Below are 22,800 nucleotides of genomic sequence, written 5' to 3' on the forward strand. Positions count from 1 at the left end.
GTAATCTATTTTAATATTATAGTAATTACTTAATTTTAGTAAATGAAATTTTAAATTTTGGATGCTTTTTAAATATTGTTCGCCCAATGTAACATGTTTAATACTTTTCTGCTGTATATTTAGAATCACCGATATTTTCCCAATACTAGTGAGCAACCACAACGTTTCAAGTGGTAAGAGATTTTAGAATGTGATGAAATACATTATAATAGACTGTCATACAGTTAAAAGAAAGTTCTGTTCTTAAATCTAATCTGATTTAATTGGTTAATTGGTTAGCGAAGCGTATCTCTTGTGGGGCTTTAATTTATGTTTGTTTTTCTGTCTTTTTGCGCAATATCTAAAAAATGAATGAACCTACAGACTTTAAATTGTGCATGAATCTTCATTTCTATATGAGGAGCACTTAGTTCGATTATGGTGTATGTCACTTCATGGGATTTGGCTGAGCGTTGAATAATGAATAATTACGTTGGTCTTATGGTTAACTATGATATCAACGAGAAAATAGCAAAATAAATAAATTTGTAAACGAATGCATAAACAATTGCCTGAAACTTAATATTTTACATGGACAAGGATTAGTTGCATTCCATGAGTTTCATGTCCAACCACGGAATTTGGCTAAGCGTATTAAAGCCTATCATTCAGTACGTTGACAACAATTTCTGTCCGTTCTTCAATACTTTAAGTCCTCGATTCTTGGCAGATGAAGATTTCATTGCCAAGCATGTTATGTATGGTCGTACGCTATTAGTTCCCGCTGAATAAACTTGCTAAAGTGTATGGATAACAATAATGTCAATTATTTGTTCATAGGAGAACCTACTTATTGGCCAACATATTTGTAAAAAAAATATACTTAAGGTCAAAAAATACTTGTAAGGAGGTTTGGACTGCTTTCCCTTAAACAGGTGTAGTTTCCCCAAATAAAATACTTTAGCATAGAAAGAACCAAATAAAAAATAACAATCTAAAATCCACATTCCTCTGGGCTGTAGCGGAAACATAAAACGTATATTTATATTATTTGGCTGCTCAATACAGTCTTCTGTTTGAAAATTTACCCCTTTATTGATAAGTAAAGTAAGTAGTCACCTTAATTATCCTATATAAATTACGCAAAAAAATAGCTGAGAAAAGGCATCTAAGAAGTGCTTGGCAACATTCTAGAAATGTAATCTAGGTACCAACCAAACCTGAATAGAACATCTTTGTCAATTGAAATCCATACTTCAAGATCTTAAAAATGAGTAGTTTTGAATGTTTGCCACCAGTTTTTCCCAACAAATGTGACTAATCTATAGAAAGTTGCTTGTCCTCCTCCGTAGACTAGGTCCTTGTCCTCCCGGGGAGGTCCTATCATACATGAATAGCAGCCACGGTGTATTAAAACAAGCCAGCATAGCCGAGAGCTAAGGCTTCAAAGAGAGAAGAAAAAAAAGTTACTCAAACATAAAGCAGCCACGCACTTTAATTCCACCTTTATATAGACCATATGGTTCTTGGGCAAAGATAAACATAGAAAAACATTATTTATTTACTGAATATTCTTCTGGTGTCTTCAATTCTTATCCATTTGATAAGATTTATGACATTAGTCTATTAATACTAGGATTTATTGACGTTATTAACCAACTTGTACTCCCAGCAGACCTTTAAAATCCACAGATGTGAAGAAAACCATTTAATGGCTGAATCCTCAAAAAGCTCCAGTTCATCTTTAAACGCGAAGAGTGTTGGGTGTTGGGGGAGTTACAAAAAATGCAGTGATACTTACTATACTATTTTAATGCAGTTATCAGATTTTAATATTTTCCATTTCAGTGGAAGTTTGCCCAAATTGTTGTCGTGCCTAAACCAGTAAACCCTCCCAATCTACTTCTATAATATAGATATATCAATCTTATAACGATAATCTAGATTCAATTTTTCAGAGCTGAATAATAGTTTAATTTATTTCTGAAATTTAATTCTAAAGTTTCTTTCAGATAGATAAGATTTAATAAAATTGTAAAAAGTACGAGGTAGGCTCAGATTTGTTTTATCAATCTGTTTCTAGATCTTTGCCCCATTCTACGCAAACGACTTTTTATGCAACTTCTTCCTAATAGGTACATCTCTTCACACAAACATGACTCTATATTCCAGGAGGCAAGTTTGTGCCCATGTCTGATTTCTGACGCTGCACTAAGAGGACGGTGAACTGTAGTTATACAACATTCACAATGTGATGAAGTCATCATTGGGCAGAACAACATAGTTATTAGATACAAGTATGCTCTAGTTGCCTGGCTTACTAGAAGAATTAATTTGATACTTCATATCTCTTTTTGTGATGTGATTAGAGTACATTTTTTTATTCCTTTGTGGTCCTACTTGCCATTTGTCAAGTCACGTCCTGCTCACTGAGATGAGGAAAAGTGGTTTGACTTCATTCATTCATTTCGAGAAAAAAAATAGCTTAAGAAAACTGTAAACACATAAACATTGTAACGACTTTCAGTCTTTATAGGTTGCCATTAAAAGTTAAACTGCATTTTAATATTTAATATTGTATTGCATTTAAAAATAGTATATTATTAAAATTATCCAAGAAATATTTAGATATGATGTTAACAATACACTCTAAAAGTAGTATGATGTGTTTTATTACTCCTTACTCTATGGTACGTGGAACAGACTGCTTTCATTATTCCTAGATACTATATTCACTAATTCACAGTTGTTTTGGTTTTTCTCACTAATTTGTCAGCTGATAATCTTGATATCATAGTAAATATTTTACAGTGTAGATTGTATGCATATTAATTTATATTGCGAAGTATTTCGTATTGTGTTGATTATCAAATGAAGTCCTATGCTTATCAATATTTGGTTTCCTTAGCTTTTCGCAATTAATATAATAATATTAATGCAAATTTGATGCTTTGATTACTCTCTTACTTATTGTATTTTGGACGTGATATGAATGTGTAAATAACACTATGGTTGAGCCAATATTTGATTATCAGTTTCGACTTATTTTAATCGGAGATAGCACTGTGGGAAAAAGTTCACTCCTAAAGTATTTTACTGATGGCAAATTTGCTGAGGTAAGATTTCATAGCTCAATAGATGTTTAAATTTCTGAGACTTCAACCACCCATCTGCCCATAGGCCTAGACTGTAGTGACAGATTGGTAAGTTCGTTTTGGCAGATTTGATGTGTATTGTCAAAGCATAAAAATATATATTCTACCATAATCAAATTTATACTTATTTATGGGACAGTTGGTACTTTAAAAAAGTCAACATTTTTGCCATTTTCATTTAAAATTACTTGCTGAATATGATATATTTTTGGTCAAAAAAGTTTCAAAAATATATTTTGTGCTTTAAAAATTAAATGAGTGTTAAGCTATTTCACAACATTTTTTAGTCATGCAGAAACATTCCTATATCCAATGGTATATATCACATACATTTGTTGCAACCTCCCCCTGCCGTAACTTCTCTTTCCATCTGGGTAGTACCATGAGGCTGCAGTATAAGAGGCTACCACCACAATCATTGATATTTATTTACAATTATCTAAGCTATTGAAACCAAAATGCTGAACTGAGTTACGTTATAGATATTTATAGTTAGAGTATAGTTAAACTATTTTTATATTTAACCCTTTGACTAGTAATCCTGCAACACATTCATAAACGCCCTACGTGCCACCTGCAGTAATCCCGATAGCCGTTTGGGAAGCGCTGTAATGCTAGACAAGTCTTCTTAATAATGTTTTGTGATGATTAATCTTTCACTTGAATATGAATGTGATCTAGTGGAATAAATAAGAAGCAGTTTCAAGTACTAGTTTTCGTTGTTCCCATTAGATGCAGTTGTTCTTTTATTTATTTTTTTCAGGCCCATTTGATGGTATTCAGGCCATATGACGGTATTCAATCAGTTATTCCAAGTAATCAGCTGATTCTATTTTTGTTTGTATAGTGAATACAGGTTGCATCCTCAATTTAACGTTACTTGTTTCCTTGATTAAACGTAAACGTTTTGCTGTCTTTAATATGAGTAAATAAACATGGCTGTTTGTGAAATTACTGATGACGTAAAATGGCATGAGAAACACTTACAGACGAATTTTTGACTAAGATACTACCCTGAGACTTACTGCGGTACTTTGGGATTATACCGACCACACCCAGACATGAATCGTTATTTGACATTTTGCTTCTACTGATTACTAGATTAGCGTAGAACAATATTTCGTCAATATAAAACAGGAATTGTCTTATCGCAAACCCCTCCCCATCCTCAGACAGAGGTCAAAGTCGAGCGGTCTAGTAGATAACGTGATTGCAGAGTCTCGCCGCCCGTTCAGCTGGTTCGTCGCTTTGTTGTACTTCCGTGTTTTACCTCTACATTTCTCCAAACACAAAAATTCAACAAAAACAAACATTACCAAACTAAAACTAAACTCTTTATTGAAAAAACACTCAAAACTTGTTTTTATTCTTGATCACATTCCGCCACCCAAAATGCGAGTGCCTCCGGCCATCAGCGCGGGCTTCGGCAGCACCTTTGGTGCTGCCGAAGCCCGCGCTGATGTCAAGGAAAGAAAAACATCCCTCGAGATAGTACCTATCAGTAAAATATCAAATTCTAGAGGGGCTGATCAGAAATATAAATTGAATTGTAATGGAAAGGCAATTATGTACAGTGCAAACAGTGCAAATCATGTGATGCCGCGCGGCCTGCCGTAATCGGGATTCTCGAGAAAGATAAGATAACAGCGACAAAAATACCGATCACAATACCTGGAAATGCTTGTAAGTTTGTAATTTTGCAATTAAAGAGTTGTTTTTTCGTTCTATTATGTCTATTTCTATAAATTTATATTTTTGTGTTCTTCATACTGGTGTGGTCGGTATAATCCCAAAGTACCCTTACTGCTCTGCATTTTCCCACCATCCCTTCTACAGATAAGAAGCACAAGTCGAAGAGAGCATGCCACGTGTGCAGATAGACCAGTGTCGGTGAACAGCGGCACCAGGACACGATGTGCTGAGATTGGACCGTTCCGCTTTATGTGTCCAACTGTTTTCACGCCTTGTAGTCCACCAAAGGTTTATGAGGAGACTTGTGTAATGTTACTAACTTGTACCTAACCTTCACCTTAGTATGTTTATGAGAAAATGCTAAATATTTTATTTTATTCTCATATATTGTAAAATATTAGGGTAGGGTACAATAAGCTGACCCGGTTTTTTATATCGAAATTGGCAAACGATGTTACTTAATCATAACCATCGATACTGATTAATTATTTTGAACTATTAACTTAAATAATCTATATCAACAGCTGTAAACACTCTAAAATAATACACATAGGATAATATTTCAATTTTACATAAGTAATTCTGATTATTAAAAATAGCAGTCAATTTTAGAAAACTACTTGACGTTGCTTTTTCGTTGTTTCAACATGTTGGACTTGTACCGAAAAACCCATTATGTGAAATTTGTGGGAAAGAAACAACTGTAACTGTGAGAGGAGTAAATATGGTCGTCTTCAGTTTTCCTAATTTTGGTTATAATAATTTTAGTTTTATCACTGTAAATATTAAATTCATATTTTAATTTAAAATATATGATTGTTATTGAGGACTATAGGTACTGTTATATCGATTGACAGTCTAGGATTTGAGATGCGAATATTAGGTATCGATGACTATATTCTTCGATATAAAAAACCGGGCCGCTTATTGTACCCTACTCAAATATTGTGCATAATTTGATTTATTTCTGTATAAATACAAAAAAGTTTTAAAACATTTAATTGAGGGTTTATCATAATACATATAGGTACTTAAACCCAAATCACCTAAAAATAATCAAACATTTTAAAAAATCACTGTTTAAGGCACTCTTATTGAGGAAACCTCCACCAGTCAAAGGGTTGAATAAATGATTTAATGGTGAATAAAAACCAATCTGAGCTATGTGTATTTATGAAATGTAATGAACAAAACACATTTAGGTACTTTTTTAATATTTTGAAGGATAAATGTGTCTGTGATTTTGTCACACAAAATAATCCATGTTTATTGCCATTGAACGGTCATTACTTTAATATAATACAAAAGATTTTACTTTAAATTCATTTTAAACCAATCCAATGCAATAAAAAGAGCTGGTAATAAATAAGTTAGCTACATTTTGGCTTGTTGATTGTAATTAATGAATTATTAATTAATTTAATATATTTATTTCCTGAAATTTATTATTGAAAATAGAGCAGTTATAATAGGCCTAGTTAAATTTATATTATTCATTAGGACAATTCCCAACTATCACTGTATGAAGGTCTATTAAAAAAAAGAAATATATTAAAAAGTGAATGTTTATAGTAACATTTTAGACAATGTATGCTCCATAAGGGCACATTTGCCATACTGAGAGGTACAATATATACACTACAAACCAACATAAAATAAAATTTGTTGTGAGCTAAGAGTTTTGTTACGAGATTATCAATGAATAAAACAAATGGTACAAACTTACTTTTTTCTCAGAAATACAAAACACCGCCATGAAGGCATATTGCAACCTGTGATAGCACACAACATAGCCTACACTATAAAATAACATATATTTCCTATGTTATTGTCTGCCGAGTTGTTTGTTATCAGACTATTAATGAATTTATAAATAATAGATTTCCTTGTTGATTATATAAACTTCCTTTTTATTTTCAAAAAATTACATAACGGCTCCATAAAATCACATATACCATGTGAAGGTACACAATATATCTTATCCCATGCTTATCCCTTTATTAGAAAGATCATGTGTAGTGTCATGCAGGTTGCATCAACGGCCCTCACGGCCCACGTGAGTGTGCTAGTGCCCTTAGAATTGACTTGGTTTCGTATTTAATATACATGTTCGAATTTTTTCTGTGCTGTTATTCTGGAAATCTGGTGGCTTCAGATGTGTATATATGTGGTAACCTCTAAGATACCGAGGGTTTAGAGGTAAAAGTACCCAAGTCCATTTTTCTTCTTCAAATTTTACATTTCTATACCTAATTGTACAGAATTTTCAGCTCTATAAGTGGTAAAAGTCCCCATGTCCATAGTTGCATAAAAAAATAGTTACAGCTGATTATTATTTTACTCAAGTCCTAAAACCACTTATTTCTATAGGTAAAATTACCCAAAAGCATTCAGCTAGGATTACCTCTAAAATATATACCAGTTGTAATAATTTGATTTTTGGTAAAACCACACAAATGCCACGTGGGTAGTTTTACCTCTATGGAAAAGTAAAATTATTCACCTTTAATGTTTTTTTTTCAATACTGGTGGCATTATTTTGTTTTGTTAGTGCAGTGCGTTCTCTGTTAATGGAATTTGACAAATAGAAATCTCTGATTAATAGTATGAAATGTGCAAAGTTAATGTGTAGTTTGGCTAAGAATAATAAAACCTTAAATATCAATGAAATTACTTGAGGTAACTTATATGCTTTGGTTGAATGAGCAGGACATACTCATTGTAATGGTAGTGTGGTTAAAGAGGTTATGTCAGTTAGTTGTTGGCCTAACCAGTTGAGGTAGGGCCAAGTGAGACATGTAAGAAAGCGAGAACTTGTAATATGAATAATGGAAACACATTTGAAAACCTATGTCTATTAAAGTAATACAACTGGTATTATAGATTATTATGAAGGATTTAGTGATATTCGTTCCCTGTCAAGCTGTGGTTTAATATCCTTTTGTTGAAGGAGCAGGACAAATGCAGTGTGATAGTAGTGCTGAGGTTAAAAAGGTTATATTATCAAACAGTTGTTGGCCTAATAGGTTAGTTGAGGTAGGCCCAAGTGAGACATTTGTGAAAGCAGGAACTTCTAGTATGAACAATGATGACACTATTGAAAACTAAGTCTAAATAATACTGAAACTGGTGTTATAAATTGCCATAAAGACTTTAGTGATAGCGGTTCCCTGCCAAGCTCTGCAGATCTTTTTTTTGAAGTAACTGCCATTTTTTTTATCATGTCAGAGAGAAGACCCACAAGGAATCAGAAGGAATTCTTAAATTAGAGGATAGGTCAAGTATTACATCAAATTAAAGGTCTCTACTAAATTAGTAGAATATAATGCCGCAATTCCAAAAAGGTTCATTCTTTACAAAATTATGCTGGTTTAAAGTTTGAAACATTTACAATGTAGGTACTGTTCTACGTGGTTTAATATTCTTGTCTTGGCTCAAGTTGTCAAAGTTAAACTTAGTAAATGAATACTGGACTTAAGAAATAGTTTTTAAGGTAATTATTGACTCTTCAAATACAACGAAGGATGGTCTGACAATTTAAAAATAATGTACATCTTCATCTATGCTTACGTCCTCCCATTTTTCTCCCAACTCCTTGATCATCCTAAAAAGTATGGATAAACTCTGTTTGGTTTTTTTGAAAATGGAGGGCTGAAACGTAGGACACCTTTCTAGGAAATAGTACTGAAATTTTTAGTCACTGTTACAACTTTGCCCATTTCCTCAAAATGGGGATATAAGGGGGGCGGCTCAAAATCTTAAAATATAAAGACCTCACATAAAAGGTCTTGATAAAAGCAGAAGAACAGTGGAAATAGAGCTTTCTATTGCAACCCAGTACCAAATAGCAACTCATTAAAATATTTGAGGCAAAACATCCACATTCAGAAGGTAAATAACTTCAATATGCAACCACTTTCCTTACAAACTCAAACTTACGGTTATTACCTGCTGCAGGACAGGCCTTCCTTATCTTATCAGTTTTGAGGAATTCCATATCATGTTCAGTTTCTGGTTGGAATTAACAAAATTAAGACGTGTTTGTGACACTTTACATTGAATTGGAGTGTTTGTTAACAAGAGCGTATTATGATCCTGATGATGTGAGGCCATAGAGACCGGATGAGATCTTATGATGGAGTAAGAAATTATTTAATGACACTTATCCCAATTGAAATTCTGTATATAAATCAGGAGTTTAAAAAACAAACCAACGTTTCAAGGAAACAGGCAGCGTTAAAGACCGGCCCAAACCTGTATGAACAAAATCGGCTACAAATGAAGCATTGTCACTTAACGTTTTACAGTCTGTTGTAGAAGATCCACACTATGGCCACGAGTATTTAAACAATATTTTCCAAATCGCTGGATAGGCAGAAGAGGAAGTATTGAGTGGCCACCAAGATCGCCAGATCTATTTCACTAGACTATTTTGTGTGATGTTGGTCACATTTAAAACATCTATAAAACAAAACCCTAATGTATTCATGACCTAAGGTACAGAATAGTAGTAGAAATTCTAAAATGCCATCTGATAAACACAGGTTAGTAAGTTTTAGTCATTTCATTGCTTAACGTAATTGTAATTACTAGTGCTACTGTAACTTTCCATTTAAAAATGTTAAACTGTCCCCAAAAAGCCCATTTTGGGGAAATGGTTCGCTTTTGTTTCCTATCTAGAGGGGTGTCTTGAGTTTCATTTTTATATCTTTGTCCATTGAAGGTTGAGCAGGCTCCATCCATGCTTTTAACTTAATTTCAATGAGCTGCCATTTTGTACGGAATTGAAATAGAAAGCTCTAGCTTTTACTGTTCTTCTTCTTTTATCAAGCCTTTTCAAATGAGGTATGACTTTTAATGAGTCTTACCATTTAAACATTTTGAGCCACCCCTTAAAATCCCATTTTGAGGAAATGGGCAAAGTTGTAACAGTGATTAAAATGTTCACTTCTATTTCCTAGAAAGCTGTCCATCTGAGTTCCATCCCTCCATCTTTATCCTTAAAATTTAAACAGTATATTCATACATTTAACTCACACTGTATTTTTCAAGAGATACAATTAATTGAAAATACTTGTTTTAGTTTAGTATGGAGTAATTTACAAATATCTTACTTTTAAATTGTTAAATTAAATTAGACAGTGTATTTACTTTTTTTATAAAGTTTCAGATCCGTATGAATTCATTGTAAAGTTTTTTACAAGAAAAGAAGTTTTATTCATATCATTCTAAGAATAAACAAGTAGTAGGTAACACTTTAAATATAATAAAATCATTTCCGCATTACTGGTAAAAAGTCTCCATTTTCTTCACTCTAAGAAGATAAATGGATTGATTATAGCTTACTTGCTGTCCTTGTTGCAATGTGCTCCTTACATATTGCTACCTTACAATCTCTGCACTTGTTGCTGGTGTTACTATATATTCTTTTAGGGCAGTTATTGCACTTTGGAGTATTTCTGTTATTTGGTTTGTCAGGCGGTGACTCTACTCAGTCTTTTAACATTGCCAAGACATTTTTTAATTTTCTGTTTGGTAGAATTGAAAATGTTTTGATTTAAACTCTTTTGAGCAGTTGATTTTTATCAACTCTTTGCTTAGTTCCAGTAAGAAGATTCTTCTTAAACAGTCATAAGTATCAGTATTTTTGCCTTAAAATTTATAAAAACATTGACTGCACCCACGTACAGCATACTGTTGTATACGGTAAACGGCCATCTGCAACTTATCCGGAAAACACAGTATTCAGACTTCAGCCGGTCGACCACGTCTACAGCCCCTTTTGTTATTGTATGTTATCATTTCAGGCTTAAGTGCTACTCCATTACTTTCATCAATATTATAATTTGCATAAGTGTAGATAGTAACAAAACAAATTTTTTTTTATCTAGTACTTAAGAAACCATGGAGCACATTTGGGGGTCGTGAAAAAGCAAATAATGACGGAACACCTACGCCTTTCTGAAATCTCAAGAAGCTCTTCTGGAATTTATTTTTATTTTTTGAAGAGTTATAGGTGCTGTACCATCTTGCTTATCTAAATGGTTGTGACATCTTTTTTTTTACTCTGATTATGTACATGAAACCTAAAAATGCCAACAGCTCTGTTTCATCAGTCATCTTGCAGTCTTGGTGACTCCTATATGTGTTTTGCTCATTTTAGTAAGTTTTTGGTGGGTAAACATTACTCTGTCACTTACCATTGAATCAGGGATAAAAATCTTTGAACAATCCACTCCTGTTTTGTGAATTTGGGCTGCTCTCTTTACACCTGGTAATATTTTTGGGACAGGTTTTTGTCGCAGTGGGTGTGATCCATATTCCAAAATACATCCTCTTTTATCCCAATGTAACACATTGGAGGACACTGACGAATGATAGGTTGGTTTTGGCTCATTCTTTCATTAGGTACGCTCCTACATACACGCAATATTTGATGTCCTCGACAAATTTGGACAAACAGAAGCATGTTCACAATCTGTACAAATACGTTTGCAAGCAATTGGACAACCGTAAATATGATTCAAAGACACGTTAGCAACACTAGTATGGTTAGCAAACAAATCAACATCATTTTGAGAATAGATAGTTCTGATACAAGTTCTGTGTATTCATTTGTATGTCTATCTGTTGTTTCTGAACCCAAACAAGACATTTCTGTCATCGTCATCATATTCAATGGGACTGTCAGAATCCTCAGAGTCATCGTAAGTCTTTTGTAGCCAACGTAACACTTTATTTTCTTGGTTTTCATTCATTTTGTCATGGTACAACGTAATAAAGAGTAACACAAGTTTCAAAACATTCCCACTCACACACTTAGTCGGCTATAGAGAATAAATCTCACAATACGGATTACACGGTTAGTCAAGTGTAGAAGTTTCTCCTCACTGACGTGACTACCCCCACAACATCACCAGTACTAGGGAACACAGTACTAACACAAAATACAGTTTAAATGAATATTCCACATTCACAGTGCTACTAGAGTCTTAGTTGAGGAATACCTGGAACAGTTTCGTCCACTTACCACTAGATCGCACTTGGTGCTCAGAAAACTGAAAATGTGAGAATTATTCTCACAGCTCGACTAATGACTATAAAAACTAGAAACTGTTTATTTTGAAAGATATAAACAAAGAATGTCAACAATAACAAAAAGACATGTGAAATAAGAAATATGTTTATAGTTATAACCATTCACATAAGTCAACTTCATGGATACCTATAACTTCTCTAATAACTCTACTCTAATACTCTATAACCTATTACTTTGGATCTCTAATTTAGATCTAAAGTCCGATGTCTTTGATCATATGGCAAACAGTTGTCACTTTACAAAACCCACACATGCAAAAATGGACACATTATACTGTTGATTTGTGTTGAATTTTGATAATAAATAGGCGGTTTGAGTATAAGTTGTGACAGCACCTATGTTTATAAATGATAACAGGATTTCACTAAACGTCTTTGAAACTTTTTAGATTAAAATAAGTTGAAACATTAGATGAAGGAATTAAACTTCTGATCCCAATAATTATAAAACTGTTAGAATTATATACAGTTCCAGGCATAAGGCCAAGGGTGTATGCCCTTTACCCTCCCGTCAACCAACACCATGCTGTTCTCTTTTGTTTCAAATTACGTGCAGTGCTGCTACAGGAATTGTTCATTTTGTTTGTTCCTCGGTCTCTCACTTTCTCTAGGGTGTGTGGCATCTGTTGTTGGTTAGTGGATCTGTACAGTGACTTTGTTGCTGATTAGTCTAATTAGTCTGGATGCTCAGGTACATGATTGAACTTTTTGGAGTACGACTTATCCTATTATTAACTTTGACTTTAGTGACTTCATAGCCATATATATTAGAGAGTTTAAAAAATTTTTGCGTATGATTAACCTTATGCCTTAAGGTATTTTTTTTTTTTTTTTCAAAGTGTTTCTATGTCTTAAGAAGATAGATACCAATTCTAGAAATGTTGTTTTATATTTTAGTAACATAGAATGTCCGAAAACTTATCTTTTCAAATCATCCAGAGTCAGTAATAAACTTTAAGTAAAGAATCATAGTTTTGTATTTAAACTTTGGTTGTAGGTCTACACAATCATCAGAAACAATTCATTATGTTATTGACTGAATAAAAGTGAGTGATTGATATTACTGTAATAGTAGTCACAGTCAGGATGATGTATCCTACTAAATGGATACATGCTAAGTAAAGGGTTAGACAATTATAAACAAATAAAGAGACATTTGATGATGATTTTTTGTATGTATATTTATCAATGGATGGTTATAGTGTGAATTTGGTGTCATCCATGTTTTGTAAGTCAAAATTGTGACTTCCCAGAAAGTCACCAGCTGGTAAGTTATACAGTTTACCCTGTCAGTGAACAAGGAGTTCTATCTACACCATCCTCTACACATTCATATTCCTTAATTAAGCTTGTCAAAGGACAACTCCAGCCAGCCCACACTCGATTAAAATAGCCATGATAACAGTTCAGTGTCTTTGCTGTATTAGTTCTATTATATTTGTTTTTATAAGAAATCTTAATTCTATAACTGAACATATGTTTATGATTTCAGGTGTCTGACCCTACAGTTGGAGTTGATTTCTTTGCAAGATTAATTGAAGTTAAAGATGGGACTCGGATAAAACTCCAACTTTGGGACACTGCTGGCCAGGAAAGATTTAGGTATTGATGGTTTAACTATGTAGCTTCGAAAAAAAGGAACAATATTTTATATCAGTTCTTTTCTACTAAATATAAAACCAAATATGTTTAAGTTCTGTATAAATGCTTGTACATATTCAGTAAACTTGTTCAGACAAAAATGTGTAAATATTTATCTAAATAAAAGTAACTCATTGGCTACCGATGACGGGTGCTGCCCGTCACGCTAAGTTCGTAATAATTTTGGAGTTGAAAAATATTCCTGATTATACCTATTATTTGGCATTTGTGTATACTAGTATATCGATGATGTGTTATAATATAACATGTTCGATTTTGAAGCTGGTTGATTCTCTCAAAATTGATTGTTGTTTACTGTTTCATCTGATGATTGTTTGTTTTGATTAGTTGCCATCTGAATTGATGTGGAAAAATAACGTTCTTTTCTGAGAGTTTTAGTAACTTTGTATAGAACATACTCAATGAAAGTAAGAATGAAGTGAGTGGTAGTAACTTTGATAACAAAATTTTGAGTGAAAGTGGCAATGAAAAAATTTAAGACAATTATGTGACAAGGCCTAGCCTTCAAACGAGTGGCCAAGGCAACCTAATAATCCAAATAATTTTTCTTTAGTGGAAGATCTGGTATAAATTCAATTATTGCTACGGAACTAAATATTTAAAATATAAGATAATAAAATATAATTTTAGCAAGTTATGTGGTCTCTTATTATTTTTAATTGGCCTTAAGCACCCACACTTCTATCACAAAATAAAAAATTAATTTGGTACCTGAGGGTAAAAATATTTGAATTTTAATTGGTAGTCAATGGGTTAACTAGAAAACATAACTCATTGAAAAATAAACACCAAACAAATACTTTACAGCTGATGTTCTGTCTTAAATGTCAGAGTATGAATAAAAAATGTAGTAATAATTAATTGAAGATACAAAAGTTTTTATTTTAATACCAATTGATTTGTAGTTGCATTTTTATTCAAATTGAATATATTGACCTTTAAATCAATGTGTACTGCTACGTTATCAATAACTTTTAATTTATAAAAATTTTCAATTTCACCTTTATTATATTTTTTGGAGTGTATGACACACAGCGAGGGGCTTGTCATCTGCATGAACAATACCAAAATAGTGGGCTGGAGTTTGAGGTTTAGGATATACAGGGTTAATAAAAAGTCTGGAGACCCCCGACTAATATTGTAACGGCTCACATGAGAAAAACTGAACTCGCCACACATTTATGTTATATTATGAGGTACTTTTTGGGCATAATTACTGCTTCATTCACAAACCCAAAATGGGGGACTTTGGAGGCAGCTCAAAAATTTTAAATGTAAAGCCTCATCAAGTGACCTGTCATTTTCAAGCCCCTGATAAAAGAAAACAAACAACGCAAACTAGAGGTCTCTATCTTAACCCAGTAAAAAATGACTGCCCATTGAAAATTGTATAAGCCAGAATAAACTACTTACAACATAGGAATAAGTAACTTTTGGGGCAGCTAAAAACTGTCACTTTTAAGCACCACTCAGTTGATCTCTCATTTGTTAGGTATTCATAACAGGTACAAACTAGGAAAAGTGGAGAATTCTAATGAAACCTGTATTTTTTATTGTTCCCTATAAAGGAAAAGAAGAGATATTTAATAAGAATTTTCTAATATCGTTATGTATTTTTTAAGCAGATATTCTGTCATTACTTACCAGCTTAACGTTTCACAAGAAGTGTTCAAATTGCTTCCCCTCAGCGGCTTAACAATGCGCTAGAGTGGTGTAAACATGTGATACAACTCGCTGCAATGTTTGTTGAGGAATCCCATGTATTTCCTGTACAACTCGATTTCTCAGATCATCAATATCTCGTGGCTTTGTTTTGTACACTCTGTCTTTGACATAATCCCACATGAAGTAGTTGAGTGGTGACAGATCTGGTGATCTGGCGGGCCACTCAATAAACCCACGTCTACCTATCCATCGATTTGGGAAAACATTATCCAAGTAGTGGCGGACTTGCCGGCTATAATGTGGAGATGCTCCGTCTTGTTGGAACCAAACTTGTTCAAAATCATCTCTGGATGCCTGGATTGCTGGAATTATTTGTTGTTGGAGCATACCTAAGTACACATCACCAGTAAGGTTCCCTTCAATGAAGAATGGTCCAATAATTTGTCCTCCCATCATACCTACCCAAACGTTAATTTTTTTCAGGATGTTGAGTGTGTTGTTCTTGCACCCAGTAAGGATTAACATCACTCCAGAGACGAGAATTGTGTCTATTTACTTCCCCGTTTAGCATGAAGGTTGCTTCGTCACAGAATACAATATTATTTAAGTTTAATGTCTGGTCATCTGTCCAAATGCCCTCACCAGTTGAGAATCTCCCCAACTGTGAAGTGTATAGACAAAACATTATAGGTGATCAAATGACATTTAAATGGGTGAGAGCTTATAAGATGGCCAAAAAAATAATTATGATGAGAAATGAGTGGACAACCCACAATGATCACCGACTTGGTACAGAAAGTGAATGATAAAGTGAAGATGAACAGACATTTCATAATTTCTTTATTATCAGAAGAGTATCCTCAAATTTCAAGAAGTGTGCTCTATTACAAGAAATATTTAGTTTGCTGTGGATAATTTGATTACTTCCAAACAGCCTCAATTCAGCACTCAGTGACTATGATTTGTTTCTGTCATCAGAAGAAGCATCTTGAGAGTGCCGCAACAACGACAATAGCATCAAAATGATTGTGTTGTAGTCGCTATTAGATCAGGAGGCAATCTCCTATGATGAAAGTATACAAAAGGTTGTTTTTAGATGTAATACGTGCCTTGATATTGATGGCAATAATGTAGAAAAGTAGATAAAAGTGTGTGTAAGCTTTCATATAAAAATAAAATTGTTAGAAAGTGTTTATTTAATTTTTTTATATGTAAAAACTGTAATACTTAAAAAACATATCTCGTATGTGGCGATGAGCTCACAGAAATTGTGACTAACAACTGAAAAAGTTGTATGTCAAAAATACGTAAACATACATCTGAGGGTCCAGCCATGTCACTGCACGAACAAGTTCACTGAATCCTAACCCACCAGCAATGGTGAAAGACTGTGGTAAAATATTGTAAATATATAAGTAAAATATTGAGAAAGTTATCGCCAATAGAATTCACTTCTGTTATGAAACGATTTCAACATCAGCAACAAATTTTTCCTGGAAATAGCATAGATTTTTGTTTTAGTGTCATTTAACAAAGGTATATTCACTGCTGGTCTATATTAAGTGAGACTGAACAGATGTATCAGCCTCTATGTCACAGGGCATCTGCCGCAATCAAAGTGTTAAGTCGTAAAAGCAGAAAATTCTCAACAGATGGTAAATTTCGGTATTGCAAGACATTTACACTTTTCTGACTATATCAATTTTAAGTAAATGATGTATGTATTAAATATACTGTATTTAGTATATATGTATCACAATGTCTCAGTGATCAAATTGTAATAGCATGTTGCTATACAAATAGAGTAAATTCTGTGAGATTCAAAAGATATTTTTAGTAAACCTACTAGACTTATTTTTAAAATACCACCAAATTTGAAACTATTTGAACAATAGAAAAGTAAACAAGGGTTCAAGTACAAATGCCACTCATGCAACAAAAGCCACAATTTGGAATTTGCATTATTATAAAATTTACAAATGTTTACAAAAGCAATGTTTCCAAGAAGCAATATCTTATCTCAGGACATGTTACTTGTAAAAGTGAAAATGTGGTTTATAAGTTATCATGTTGACATGTTCAAAGACTATATTGATAAAACTTCAACATTACTCAGGTTAAGGTGTCATGCTAATTCAACAACAAAATTTAATTAGTCCCGTGCCTTAAAATGCTGTACACAACATAATCCAAACTTTGAAAAATATTTCTCTGTAATTAGCCTCAAAAAATTTCAAAATTATGAGGAAAGATTAAACCAAAATATTGTTGAGAAGAAATGAACAAACTAACATCAAACTAATATGTTTCACCCATGAGACTTGTCTTTGATATTGTAGTGAGAGTATAATTGAGTTATATTGAGGCACCAAATATAATTTTTGCATATAGGTAAATTAACATCAAAATGGCACATAAATATCTTAAGTTTTTATTCCCAAATTGTATTACTCTGGTACAAATTAAGTTCAGCAGGCAACATGTACATTGCATGCACTTGTGTACTAAGAATGCATGTGAACTGTGCTTATTTTGTTTTAAAATATTAATGAAATAGCAATTTACTATAAACACGTTTTGTTTTCAGGTCAATAACAAAATCGTACTATCGAAATTCTGTTGGAGCATTGCTAGTGTATGATATTTGCAACCGCACAAGCTTCGATAACATCCCAGCTTGGATGTTGGAAGCTAAAAGACACATTGAACCTCATCGCCCAGTCTTTGCCTTAGTAGGCTGTAAACTGGACCTCATACGAGTAGGAGCAGCTCGAGAGATCAGTGAAGAAGAAGTGAAGGCATTCGCAGATAAACATAATATTTTTTCTATAGAAACCTCTGCTAGGACAGGTCTTAATGTTGAAGAAGCATTTGCAGCTATTACTCAAGAGGTTTACAACAGGATACAATCAGGAGAATACAAGTTGGAAGATGGCTGGGATGGAATTAAGACAGGATTTACAAGACCAAGTGGTTTTGATTTCAATCTAGTTGAGGCAGAACCGGCAAAATCTACATGTTGCTAAATTTAGTATGTTGCTTTTTGAAATGTATTATAGTAGATTTTTATAAATATTGTATATATATAAACACTCAATGACAAATTTTACTCTATATATATAAAATATTTATTGTGTAAGTTAATTTGTAACAGTACATAATATAATAAATAAACTGAACTTAGATTTTAACCTTCTTGTAGAGATTGCCCATGTCATTTCAGAAAATCTGAAATTATGCAATTATTTATTAATTTGACAAATTAACAGTCAATAGTTATTTTATAAAGGTTTCACCTAGCATATTTAAGTAATAAATTTTACTACTTCAAAACAATTAATTTTATTGACATTTTACATGTATAATTAATGTTCTGTAGTACTTTATCAATTTCTTTTATTGTAAAGACTGTTGACGATTTTTGTATAGAAATTATACATAACATAGTGGTAAAGAACTGTTATTACAATACCTGGGTTTATCGTCTTTTGGATTTCAAGCCTATGACAGACTTAGGTAGATGTGGGTGTGGAGAATCCAATCGTATGCTTGCAGTTGACATCTTTCAATGGCATGCATGTGTTCAGGCACTTTACACAATTGAATCCACTGCCAAAGTCACTAGTTCGTAATGTTCAGCACACAATTATTATTGCTAGCATATTTTACTTTTTAATTTTGAAATTGAATGATATATTTGTTTTTATTAAGATTATAGTTTGTTTTGACATAAACTAACAATGTAAAGATTGTTCTAATAACAATATAAACCCAAAATGAACCTAGTCGAATTATTGAAGACAGCCTAAATTTGTTACAAATATGGCCAGGTCCACGGGTTGGTTACAAACCCGGCTATGTACATTTTTATTGTCTAAACATCTAAATCATTGGGTTGTTGTAATCATCATGTATAATTTTAATTTTGGGATAGAAGTCAGCTCACACAAAAAATTCAGCTTTAAAATTATTAATCAATATTGATACATAGTATAAATTGAAGTCGCTTTTGTGTTGGTCTATTTGTGCATCAATATTTTTTAAACTATTCAATGGATTTTGATACGGTTCTCACTATGGCTTCGTTATGAACTAGAACAGTTTCCATCAATCTTTTACTCATAGAAAGTAGAGGACAGTTCGTATAATGCGAATATTTATATTTTTGAAAGCTTTCATCGTTTATACTGACTAAAGCATACAACTTTTAACAAAATAATATACTACGGAATTGTACATTTCAAAAAGGCGTGCAAAAAAGTCCACAGTGGCATATATTATTTCCAAAGAATAACCCACAATAACCAAATTTCTCTTTTAAAGTTTACATTTTTATTAACATATAATAACATCACTTCTTACATCAATCTTTTCTGCAACCGCTATTTATCATAAAGTAATCAAATATCCAGATAATAAAATTAAAAGTGATAGTAAAAATATAATTTTAACTGTACATTTTACAAAATGTTGTGCTTGGTCAGTACAGTAATGTAAATATAAAAAACAAAGTTACTATCTAACTTTTATTATTAACTTAAAGTTTACTATAAAACCCATCTTAGTTGTCTTTTAAAGAAGAAGGTTTTCCTGTCATGTGTATGTATATATTCTTTTGAGCGGGAAACAAGGAAAAATCAACTATGGAACAAAAAATGCAAAGACCAGAGTGAATTACAATGGCCATAACTATACTTTATGACAGATTTCCCTGATCATGGGGACAAGGCAACGCATTGATATATAATTTACTTGAACAAGAAGTTCTCATAAACGTGTTTATGAAATTGCAGGCGAAGACACGGGTAACTGCTAGCGTGTAATAATTGTGAAACCATGTTCGTTTTCTTCTGAACATTTTTATAAAATGGATGTTGCCGTGTTTGTAAATAGACTGATCTTTTGCGAAAATGCTTTTTATTCTTGATTTAATTCTATTTTGATAACTTTTGGCTTTGATAATTATTTGGAATTTATGAATTACTTGTATTGCCCAAGTATCAACAAATATTTGTAGAAGATGAGTCTTCAATAAACTAAAAATTGTATTTTAATGCCTACTTCCAAAAATACTTAGTAATACTATAGTTTATTTTACTACTCATATTTTATGTCTTCTTGTGCAAAGTTGTGGTTTAGCATCTACAACATCTTGGCCACCTGACAGCCAGGTACCTCGTTGCAAAACTGGGAAAATATCGAGATCAATTTATCAGTCCCAAAGAAATATTAAATCAAGAAATAATCAGAACAGCTTCTTGACAGGGAGTTGATTAATCCCAAACATTATATTTCATGATCTATGAACCTGTAAATGAAAATCAAGTTGTAGATGCTAAACCACAACTTTGCACAAGAAGACATAAAATATGAGTAGTAAAATAAACTATAGTATTACTAAGTATTTTTGGAAGTAGGCATTAAAATACAATTTTTAGTTTATTGAAGACTCATCTTCTACAAATATTTGTTGATACTTGGGCAATACAAGTAATTCATAAAATCCAAATAATTATCAAAGCCAAAAGTTATCAAAATAGAATTAAATCAAGAATAAAAAGCATTTTCGCAAAAGATCAGCCTATTTACAAACACGGCAACATCCATTTTATAAAAATGTTCAGAAGAGAATGAACATGGTTTCACAATTATTACACGCTAGCAGTTACCCGTGTCTTCGCCCGCAATTTCATAAACACGTTTATGAGAACTTCTTGTACAAGTGTATTATATATATCAATGCGTTGCCTTGTCCCCATGATCAGGGAAATCTGCCATAAAGTATAGTTATGGCCATTGTAATTCACTCTGGTCTTTGCATTTTTTGTTCCATAATTGATTTTTCCTTGTTTCCCGCTCAAAAGAATATATACATACACAGGACAGGAAAACCTTCTTTAACTCATTGGCCTACTAGTATTTCCAGCCTCTCAACTCCACAGTAAATCCAATTAATTTGGGCCAAAATGGAGAATTTTACTTAAAATTCCATTACTCTAGTTGTACTGTTTAGATTTTAATAAAACTTGGGATATTTAATAAAAGCATCCGAAACTATATTTTTCACACAAAAAAAAATTTAAAAAGTTAATGTTAATTTTGTTAATTTGTGTTAATTTTATGTTAATTACAAAATAAACACTCTATTTTTTACTGACAATTATTTATTATTACAATGTTTTTAAGTATACAAATACTGTCGACTTAAAAATAGTAAGTTAATGTTAATTTTGGTTAATTTTAAGTTAACTTAAAAATAAAAATCTTTTATAAAAAAGCCTAAAAACATAATATTTTTAGGTTCGTTTGGCTCGTCATTCCATATTGGAAAATTCCATAATCCAGTTACACCAGAAGCCACACTGCTAATAACGTCTTCAACATTCTGTAAATGTAAATCATTCATAGGATCATCGGCATTGTTTAGGCCTACGTCCATCTCTTCAAAATCAATATCTGAGAGGGCATTGTCAGACTCACCGTCGCTGAATTCTTCATCACCATCAATCCTCCACTCTTCTTCCACATGATTAGAACCGATTTCACCATCAGATTCACTTAAAATAAATCCGTCATTGTCAATATAACGATCAATTTCACTACTACGTAAAGCTCCATGTCGCGCCATTGTACACACGCTTAGTTTGTTTACTCGAGTCAGCTGTTTACTTGTTCCGATCGTCTGTTTATGTTCCCCTTCCCCAACTGCAGTGTTGCCAAGCTGTAAAGTTAAATTATTCAATTCCCATTATTGCATAGAACACAGAAACGAAGTTAGGACTGAATGGTGCTGACATCTTGTGAGAAATAGGCGAACTACTTGGTGGCGAGATGGTTTCGTCAAAGTATTTTACCGTGCATAGCGCTAGCGGCGAGATGGTCTCGTCGAAGTAGGCTAATGGGTTAAAAGACAACTAAGATGGGTTTTATAGAAGACTTTATGTTATTAGCTAAGTTTGAACAAAGCCTATCAATCAAAAGTCTTCATTTCTGTTAATTTCTGGCTGCCTGTCCACAAAATGTCTCAAAAACAAAATAACTTATAGACTTTAAATTTAGCATAAAGCTTCATTTCTACATAAGCAACACTGAGTTCAATGATGGTACATTTCACTCCATGGAATTTGGCTGAGTGAATATCTTTACATTGGTATTATGGGTAACCAAGATGGCAACAATAAAATAGCAGAATAAATAAACTTGTAAACCATCCGAGTACAATCATATGAACTTTGAACATGTGACATTTTTATTCATATACTAAAACAAAATATAATAAGAGCTTAATTAAATATTAACCCTATGCATGGAAGACAGTATGTATAATTTGTCCTTGGAGCTCATATGGCCAGCTCTACTGACCGTCGCCATTTTGTCGGAGGCACGGATTAATTTTTGCCATAATGTTATTTATGCTTGTATGTCGAGTTGTACTGGCCAAGATATAATATGTCCATAGCTCGTAAGGCCAGCACCACAGTCCATTAAACATAGCAGTTATTTTTGTAATATTCTCTTTGTTGTATAATGAATGGTGAGTGCTGAAACC

At 32.7% G+C, this 22,800-nt stretch overlaps 1 protein-coding gene across 1 annotated transcript; it reads left to right on the top strand.

Annotated features, from left to right (window-relative positions):
• Nucleotides 1-2,751: 2,751 nt before the first annotated feature.
• LOC124360656 (ras-related protein Rab-39B) lies at nucleotides 2,752-19,032 on the top strand. The gene is made up of 3 exons (XM_046814467.1): nucleotides 2,752-3,095; nucleotides 13,417-13,526; nucleotides 17,839-19,032. Exons 1-3 carry the CDS (start codon nucleotides 2,988-2,990, stop codon nucleotides 18,275-18,277), a joined length of 657 nt encoding a protein of 218 aa, XP_046670423.1. The 5' UTR covers nucleotides 2,752-2,987; the 3' UTR covers nucleotides 18,278-19,032.
• Nucleotides 19,033-22,800: the final 3,768 nt, after the last annotated feature.

This window comes from Homalodisca vitripennis, chromosome 4, assembly GCF_021130785.1.
Source record: "Homalodisca vitripennis isolate AUS2020 chromosome 4, UT_GWSS_2.1, whole genome shotgun sequence".
Lineage (NCBI taxonomy): Eukaryota > Metazoa > Arthropoda > Insecta > Hemiptera > Cicadellidae > Homalodisca > Homalodisca vitripennis.

Bases quoted from the DNA above. Each gene is read 5' to 3' on its own strand.
- LOC124360656 (XM_046814467.1), top strand. From the start codon at position 2,988: ATGGTTGAGCCAATATTTGATTATCAGTTTCGACTTATTTTAATCGGA. The intron at 3,096-13,416 runs GTAAGATTTCAT...TTATGATTTCAG, and splicing joins CTGATGGCAAATTTGCTGAG to GTGTCTGACCCTACAGTTGG. The intron at 13,527-17,838 runs GTATTGATGGTT...TTTTGTTTTCAG, and splicing joins GCTGGCCAGGAAAGATTTAG to GTCAATAACAAAATCGTACT.